The 9,486-nt window shown below is 51.0% G+C and overlaps 1 protein-coding gene across 1 annotated transcript; it reads left to right on the top strand.

Moving 5' to 3' along the window:
* Positions 1-1,713: 1,713 nt before the first annotated feature.
* Positions 1,714-8,618, top strand: LOC311087036 (putative nuclease HARBI1; the record flags this gene model as incomplete). The annotated part of the gene is made up of 3 exons (XM_084120288.1): positions 1,714-1,747; positions 1,835-1,919; positions 8,129-8,618. The coding sequence occupies 3 exons, from the start codon at positions 1,714-1,716 to the stop codon at positions 8,616-8,618; spliced, it is 609 nt and encodes a 202-aa protein (XP_083976414.1).
* Positions 8,619-9,486: the final 868 nt, after the last annotated feature.

The following is a 9,486-nucleotide window of genomic DNA, read 5'->3' as shown; positions in this document are numbered from 1 at the left end:
ATGCATGATCGTTGACGCCCACTCGAATATTGCCTTTCCAAACAGAAAGTGCTTTGCAAAATTCAAATCAATGTATTGTGTTATGTGAATGATTAGGCAGGGTGATTTTCACATCATTTTGAAGAAAAAACACTAGGCGATGACATCCATTAGACAAAAGTCTTATTGGCACATATTTAGTATGTGTTTTGTGGTCTTATTTCAGAAACTTTAGTTTTTAGTTTTTTCAATAACCACGCATAAACATTATTCTCTCAAAAATACAGACATGTACATTCTTGTTGCTCACATATTATGGTAGCCCTGTTTGTGCTAAATAGTGTGCTTTTTTTTTTTTGCCATTAATATGTTTATAAGCAACTGAAAAAAGCACAAATGTCAGGGCATGTCAGAACATCTCAAGGACCCCAAAAACACCTTAGACCCCAGAGGGTTAACCCTGCTTCCTGTGCTCCTTCGAGATCAGTGAACTTACTCATTCCTGGCACCGGGGAAGGAGAAGACATGGGTTTTGACCATGAAGCTGTAAGCTCTGCCATACAGTCTGGGTAAATCGGCAGATGTGTCCTTACCACAGTTTGAACCTGAGACAAATAGAACCCGCCGAAACGCGAGCTTTTTTGAACCGGGGGAGGGGCAGGCCATTCCACCGACAGCTTTGCTGCCGCCCTTCGATATAGTTCAAAGAAGGGCTCCTCCATGAACTCACTTCCTCCCATCGCCTCGGAGAGGGAGGGGGAAGCCGTGACCTGCTCCGGCTGAAAGTTATCTTCAAAGAATTTTTCGCCTGCTTCCAGCAAGACAGAGTCCTCCTCCTGACACTCCAACGAAGCCATCAGGGGAACATTATTAAAATCATTCATAACCTCCCCGGCTTCCATACGGTCGCTCCAAGTACCTGCCTCAAAACCGGCTAGTGCCGTATCTGGAGCAGCACCTGAGGACAGAAGCGGACCGTGTCTGTCCGCTGTATTCTCGAGTACCCGTTCAACAAACGCTATACGTCGCTCGAGTGTCGAACGACGAAGCTGTCGGCAGTGTATACATGTTCCCGTGTCGGAGAGAGCCAGCTTAGCATGGACAATCCCCAGACACACCGGGCAGTGCTCGTGTGTATCTTTTTCAGACAACAGGTACCCACATGCCATTGGGCATGAGTGAGAATTCTTGTTGTTAGCCATCTTTCCTTCGAGAAAGAGATTTATTATCTTTTAGTTAGCAATGCTAAACTTAAGATTTTAATACTTTTCTCTGTTTGTGCCTTTCAATAGGAATCACCCCCGTGGGCTTTTCCAATGAAGATTGTGTGCATTTATATGCTGTGGGCATGTGGCCCCGCCCACGTCGTCATGCGTCATTAGCCTTTCAGGCGTGAATAAAGGTGTCTTCAGCAGATGGCGCTAGAGCGCGATATCCCATAGTAATGTGTTGTACCGAGTTGACCGACTGAATGGGAACTTTAACCAATTGAGGGGTGGTTTCCCGGACCAAGATTAAGCCTAGTCCTAGACTAAAATGGCCATTTAAATCAGATTAACAGAAATGTGCTTTCTCTGTCATGGTTTTAAAAAGTCTAAGACTTAGTCTAGGCTAATTTCCTGGAGGAAGACTAGAGCAACTTCAGGACTAAATTGAGGCTTAAATTAAACCTACCAGGAGGCAGGTTTAACTTCAGATTAATTTCATTTGGAGGACACATGAATTACTTGGACTATGTCAATGATGATCAGCGCTTTCCACCAGCCAGGCAAGTTCTTGCAGACAGAAGTGACCCACTGCAACGCTTTGATGAAATAAGTTTTTGAGATCGTTTCCGCATGCATAAATTAAAAAGTCATAGGTTGCATAGATGGAACCCATATTCCCATTAAGCGTCCCTCTACTCCAGATGCTGAGGAATACAGGAACCGAAAGAACTGGTTCTCTTATGAGAGGTCTCTCATACTGCGTTGAAAACGCTATGGGGAAAACCTCTTTTCCACGAGATACTGAAGCCAAAAAATTATCCTTATAATTTTGAATTATTGCAAAACGCGTTGCAGCAGCACGCGGCCATGGGCGAGACGGCTCGCTCGCCCATTGGCTGCTCTGCGGCAACTGCATCAGCCTATCGAGCGAGGCCTGAGGTGATGTCAGGCCAATGAGGGCGCTTTGCGCCCTCCGCGCCACTTCCCGCCGAAACGGGTGTGGCCTAGTCCTATAAAGGAAGCTCGGGAGGCTGATTCTCTGATTTTTCATCTCTTCAGCGAAGCTCACGCATCGTTGGATCACGAGAGAAGCCGCGCGCCGTCTGAAGAAGCCTCTCAGCGGGACGAGCAACCTTCCGAAGCCGCTGGCCAACGCCGCCTTCTACCGCCGCCTTCTACCGCCGTTCCCGCTGCGCTATCCGGCGCCTATATCCTTTCACTAAAACTGTTCTTTGTGTGTGTGTGTGTGCTCGCTCTGCGACACACACTCTAAAAGAGCTCGTGCCGAGCCCCACTCAGCGAGGGAGACCGCCATGTCATCTGCGTCTCCTGCCTGGGTGAAGATCATGCAGCGCTCGCGCTCGCCGACGGCGGCTGCCCTCACTGCGAGCTACTGCCGATGGTGACTCTGAGGACTCGCCTGGCAGTCTTCTCCGAGCCTGCACCTCCCGCTGTGTTGCCACGCCGTAAAAAGCGCCGCGCTCAGCGGGTCCCGGAACCTTCTCCAGTCCGACAAAGCTCGCCGGTTCGCCTGCCTGCTTCACCGGCTTCCCCTGAATCACTTCCTGTTGCACAGCGGCCGCTGTCTGCCGCCGCTTCTATCGAGGAGGATGATTCTAAAGCCGCGTCGGGAGAGGATGACACGTGCTCTCTGCTAGCCTCGGGCAGCGAGGATTGGGCGAGCTCTGTGGATCTCGCGCCTCCTGTTCGTAAACCTAACAAGAGAGCTAACATCGAGAGGGAACTGATGCGCGTACTCACGTTGGCCGCGGCGAGCCTCGGCCTCGAGTGGTCTGCACCGGAACTTCCTTCTCAAACCCGGCTGGATGGTTGCTTCCTCCCTGGGGAGCGCGCTTCGCCTGAATCCAAACCGGCTCCCTTTCTTCCTGAGCTTCACGAAGAGGTTGCCAAAGCTTGGAGCGCTCCCCTCTCAGCACGAACACGTTCGTCTGTGTCACCAGCATTCGCCACCCTTGACGATGCTAAAAACAGAGGCTACCATTCACTTCCGCCGGTCGAACAGGCGATAGCAGCCCACCTTTGCCCGCCCTCTGCTGGACGGCAGACGAAACCGGTGCTGCCGTCTAAAGCCTGCCGCATGACGTCAACACTGCTCGCGCGAATATTCTCCGCCGCTGGGCAGGCTGCGTCAGCACTACACACTATGGCCACGCTGCAGATTTTCCAGGGTGATCTCCTCCGAAAGCTGGACGAGATGGGACCTGACGCAATCTGCCTTTCGGACTTAAGAAGCGCTTCGGACCTCGCTCTTCGCGCTACTAAGTCTGCTGCACAGGCCATGGGACGGTGTATGGCTTCTGCCACTGTTGCTGAGAGACATCTATGGCTGACGCTCTCGGAGATGTCTGAGTCTGAGCGCACCACGTTCCTCGACGCCCCGCTGTCTTCTGCTGGCCTCTTTGGATCCTCTGTCAAAGAGTTTGTAGAGAGATTCGCCGAGGCACAGAAAGCGTCGCAAGCCTTCAAGCACTTCCTTCCGAAGCGCTCCAGCTCTACAGCGGGTCGTGCAAAGCCGCCTGCTCGAAGCTCTCAGCCACAGCCTCCGCCTTCTGCCGCTTCATCGCAGCGCCGACAGGACCGCAGCTTGAGACCCCGCTCTCGCTCGGCTAGCCGCCGCCCCGCTCCGCGTGGGCCACGGCCAAGGATTGCGGTGAAACCAGAAGCCCCGAAGCCATCCTAGCATGCCTAGGAAAGCGCCGGTGTTTGAGTCCCGCCGCGGCCGAACTCTCACCAAAGCGCACCGCTGTTTCAGCTCCAGGAATTGTGACTGTTCCAGCGTATCCTGCAATGTGCAAGCCCGTACAGCTGCCCGCTTGCCTGCACACAAAAGCCGTTTTTACGGCTACACAGATAAATCCTGTAAAGAGTGTATTTTCTGGTGTCCCGGCCACGGCCGATGGTGCTATAAGTGTAGAGCAGATGCCCACTATCCAGTGCCCATCCCTACACACAAGCACAGCCCTTCACACAGGGCCCGCGCTCATAAAATCGACTCAGGTCGATTGCGCACTCAACATAGTAAACGTGCCCACTGCCCAGTGCCCACAAACACTATGTCATACATGTCGCACGGTTTCTGTAAAAACGAAACCTGTGCACGCTCGCTCTGCTCAGGCAGACAGCGCGTCCAAAGCAGTAAATGTGTCCGTTCCCCCGCGCCCACACTTACTCACAGACATTATGAGTCCTACGGGACTCGCTCAGCCCTCCCTCACTCGGTTAAGTACCGTAGCGGGGTCGAGAGCGAGCGTTCTGCCCGCTGTGATCAGCGCGCTCCCCGCCTCGAATGTCACAGGCATGACGCCTATACTACAGCACGCCGAAGCGCTTCTGCCGCCCAGCGAGCAGAGCGCGCTTCGCATTCAACCCCTAGCCAGCCACGCGGATGCATGGGCAGCGCTTCCAGGGGTTTCGGAATGGGTGATAGACATTATAGAAAGAGGCTACTCGCTACAGTTTTGTCAACGCCCTCGCCGCTTCACAGCGCGCGTCGAAACCACGGTGAATTCAGAAGTAGCACACCTACTTCGAGCCGAAATATCACAACTGATGAGCAAAGGGGCTATAGAGCCTTTATCTCAAGCTCAAAGCGAAGGGGGGCTGTACAGCAGATACTTCCTGGTACCGAAAAAAGACGGGGGTCTCAGACCCATACTGGATCTAAGACAGCTGAACAAAGCATTGGTGAAACGCAGTTTCAAAATGCTCACGACCAGAAAAATCCTCGCGCAGATTCGCCGAGGAGACTGGTTTATGTCGATAGATCTGAAGGACGCGTATTTTCAAATACAGATAGCGTCACATCACAGGCGATACTTGAGATTCGCCTTCGAGGGCCAGGCATATCAGTACACAGTCCTGCCGTTCGGTTTGTCCCTAGCACCCCGTACATTTACGAAGTGCATGGATGCAGTGCTCGCACCTCTCAGACTCTGAGGCATGCAAGTGCTGAACTATCTGGACGACTGGCTGATTCTAGCTCAATCACGACCAGAACTCGTGGAGCACAGGACCATTTTACTCGATCACCTCGAGAATCTAGGTCTCAGAGTCAATTGGGCGAAGAGCTCTCTGAACCCCCGTCAAACAATATCGTTTCTGGGCACAGTTCTGGACTCACAGTCTATGATAGCGCGGCTGTCATCACAGCGCGTGCTAGACATTCAGTGCGCAGCGAGCTCTTTCCGCTGCGGCGCGACCGTCCCGCTCAGGAAATTTCAAAGGATGCTCGGTCTTATGGCCTCAGCATCATCAGTTCTTCAGCTGGGCTTGCTCCGCTTGCGCCCTCTGCAGTTCTGGTTGAAAGCGCGGGTACCGCGCAGAGCGTGGGCATCCGGTCAGCTTCATCTCAAGGTCGATCAGAGTTGCCTTGCAGCTCTGAAACCTTGGAAAGCAAGCGACTGGTACCAATCAGGTGTAAGCCTGGGGACTTCCTCGAGAGTGAAAGTGGTGTCGACAGATGCCTCCACCTCGGGATGGGGAGCGCTGCTCGAGGGCAGACCGTTCTTCGGCCAGTGGTCAGAACGGGAGAAGCTTCAACATATCAACTGCCTGGAGATGCAACGCGCTTTTGCGTCCCCAAATAGAGGGCCACCACGTCTTAGTCCGCTCGGACAACATGTCAGTGGTGTCCTACATAAATCGCCAAGGCGGTCTCAGATCCCGAAATTTATACACACTGGCGGAACGCTCGCTGAGAGCAGTGCACGTGCCTGGGCTGCAGAATTTGGGGCCAGACAGACTGTCCAGGAACAACATTCCGGCGAGCGAATGGTCTCTACACCCGCAAACAGTCCAGCTGTTGTGGGAGAGATTCGGCAGAGTGGAAGTAGACCTGTTCGCGTCTCACGAAAACGCTCACTGCCCTGTGTTCTTTTCCAAGAGCGAGAGCGCGCTGTCCCAAACGTGGCCGCGCTGCCCGCTCTATGCTTTCCCCCCCGTCTCTCTCCTGCCTCAGGTGATAGAACGGATCAGGGAAATAAAATGCTCAGTGCTGCTTGTAGCACCACTCTGGAAGAACCAACCATGGTTCCCAGTTCTGATGCAGTTAGCAGACACTGCCCCATGGCCAGTGCCCTTGAGGAGGGACCTCCTCTCTCAGGCCAGGGGTTCGATTTGGCATCCTCACCCGGAGCTGTGGTCCCTTCATGTGTGGGCGCTCAACGGGTACCTGCTGACCTCTCAGTGGGAGTGCTAAATACTATCACTCAGGCTAGAGCTCCGTCTACCAGACGGCTCTATGCCTCGAAGTGGTCGGTATTCTCCGGCTGGTGCACAGCTCGGGGCTTTTCACCCTTCGACTGTGGGGTGACGGAGGTTCTCTCCTTCCTACAGGAGCTGCTGGATAAGGGCAGAGCCCCTTCCACGCTCAAAGTCTATGTGGCGGCTATCGCAGCATTTTCTAAGTCAACGCTCGGTCAGTCAATAGGAAGGAACGATTAAGTCATCCGCTTCCTCAGGGGAGCTAGGAGGCTGAATCCTCCCAGACCTCCCTCAGTCCCTATGTGGGACCTCTCTACGGTTTTGGAAGCCATGAAAGGTGACCCTTTCGAGCCTATCCAAACGATTAGCCTCAAACATTTGTCTTTCAAAACAGTGTTTTTGTTGGCTCTCGCTTCAGTGAAGCGCGTAGGTGACCTGCACGCGCTCTCGGTGAGCGCGACGTGCTTAGAGTTTGGGCCAAGCGACTCAAGAGTCATACTCAGTTCCAAAATCCCTCAACACACCGTTTCGGACTCAGGTCATTTCCCTGTCTGCCCTGCCGGTGTCGGGAGAGGAAGGGGACGCAAGCTTTCTTTGTCCAGTAAGGGCGCTAAGAGCTTATGTGTCTCGCTCGTCTGTTTTTCGACAGACGGAGCAGCTATTTGTCTCGTTCAGTGGACGTTCCAAGGGACTGGCTGTTTCAAAACAGAGCCTATCCAGATGGATAGTTGACGCCATAGCGCTGGCGTACACTGCCAAGGGCCTACAGTGCCCGTTGGGTGTCAGAGCGCACTCCACGAGAGGCGTCGCCTCTTCGTGGGCTTGGTCTAGCGGGATTTCCTTACAAGACATATGTATGGCGGCAGGATGGGCCTCGCCGTCTACATTTATAAGGTTCTATAACCTGAAGGTTGCCGCCTTGCAGGCTAAGCTGCTGTCGGTATAGACGAATCAGTGCTGTCTGATTAGGACACCGAGATCATGAGCGCTGCGCGCCGCCGACTGTTTATGCTATGGGCAGTATTGCGTAAGACCCGCATTTCCCACATTAGTTCAGGCTTGTCCCGCCTTGTCTATGTGATGTCATGTTAGCATTGCGTCTACGGACGCTGCTGTAAAAGGATAGAGGGATCCCCCTCCTGTTTTCCAGGACTCTCTGTGAGTCCCTCTGGTGATTGTGCACTGTAATTCCTGGGCTTTGCCTCCAGGTTTATTGGTGTTTGATCCCAGCATGCACGGCGCTTTGCATTGGGTCCCCATAGCGTTTTCAACGCAGTACGAGAGACCTCTCGTTAGAGAACGTACTCGGTTACTAACGTAACCTCGGTTCTCTCTAGAAGAGGGAACGAGTACTGTGTATCTTGCCGTGCATGCAACTCACTCTGGTTCGCTTCGGCGATGAAAAACCAGAGAATCAGCCTCCCGAGCTTCCTTTATAGGACTAGGCCACGCCCGTTTCGGCGGGAAGTGGCGCGGAGGGCGCGAAGCCTCAGGCCTCGCTCGATAGGCTGATGCAGTTGCCGCAGAGCAGCCAATGGGCGAGCGAGCCATCTCGCCCATGGCCGCGTGCTGCTGCAACGCGTTTTGCAATAATTCAAAATTATAAGGATAATTTTTTGGCTTCAGTATCTCGTGGAAAAGAGGTTTTCCCCATAGCGTTTTCAACGCAGTACGAGAGACCTCTTCTAGAGAGAACCGAGGTTACGTTAGTAACCGAGTACGTTTTCCATAAATGTCCAAGGTGTATGCACTCCCCAGTTAGAGTTTTCAAACATTGTTGCACGGTGGAAAGGTGCAACTCATGATTGCCGAATTTTCCTCAACTCATCTCTGTATACTCAATTTGAAAGAAGAGATCATAATGGAATTTTGCTTGGTGACAGTGGGTATGCTCAGAAGGATTTCTTGTTTACGCCATACTTGCACCCAACAACAGCTGAACAACTGCGCTACAACCAGGCTCATATGCGCACAAGGGGTTTAGTCGAGCGCATGTTTGGTGTTTGGAGGAGAACACTCAGATTTAAACCAAGTAGATGCTGCACTGTCATCATTGCAACAGCGGTTCTTCACAACTACCTAAAAAAGCAGGGATGCCCAGATCCCCCAATAGAAGAGGATGACAATCCAGATGTGCCACCATTTACAACAAACCACAGAGAAGGGCTTGCATACAGGGATGCTTTTGCATTGTGCCACTTTAAATAGATCTTTTTACATTATTTAACTTTCAACCCTCTGTTCAGATCTGATACATGTAATAATAAAACTAAATATTTGTTAAAAGTGTACAACTTTTTGGTCTGGTATGTTACTGAAACCACCACAACATCCATATTTTCTTAATAAAACAATATTTATTTCACAGATTCATGTACTGATGTGACATTTGAGGATACATGTTCTACTTGTATCTTCATCTTCATTTCATGCTCCTCCTTAAGATACTTCAATTTATGTACATGAAAATCATTAGCCAACTTTTCATGAACAGTGAGTCTTTTCTTCTGGTTACCAGTACTGGCAGACATTGCCACCCTTGCTTCTGAGCATGTGGAGGGTAAGCTGCTTTCCAATTCTTCAGTACAGTTCATATATGGTCAAATAAATACAGATTAAAAGGGAAAATGTTTCACATCATATGACAGAAGCAAATAGAAGTTTGAGAGGAGAGAAACAAAAGCCAATATCAAATTCAAATACTTAATATAGGTGCATGTGACCCATCATCTGAACTGTCCAGATGGCTCATCATCTGGTATGTTCTCCAAAGGTTGCTGATTCTCCAGTATTCCTGTCAGTAACTCATCCAACACATCACAGTCTTTATTTGCAGGTCCTCCGCCAGTCTTAAACCTCTCTCTTCGAGCTTCAGCAACAGTTTTTTGAGGTTTATTTTGATATTTTTCCACAAGACCTGTATTAAATAACTATTATAAATACAACAGTGATTTTAAAAAGCCATAATAAAACTAATGATTCTTACCTGAAGTTGTTGTATTGTTCTTGTAGATGTGTGTTCATTTGCATTAAATTCATTACAAATAGATGTCCAGGCATTCCTTTTCTTTTATTC

The sequence above is a fragment of the Abramis brama genome (assembly GCF_963993115.1).
Source record: "Abramis brama genome assembly, chromosome: 7".
In the NCBI taxonomy this organism is placed as follows: domain Eukaryota; kingdom Metazoa; phylum Chordata; class Actinopteri; order Cypriniformes; family Leuciscidae; genus Abramis; species Abramis brama.
The sequence above is the reverse complement of the archived record's forward strand: the minus strand, read 5'-3'. Positions and strand labels throughout refer to the sequence as shown.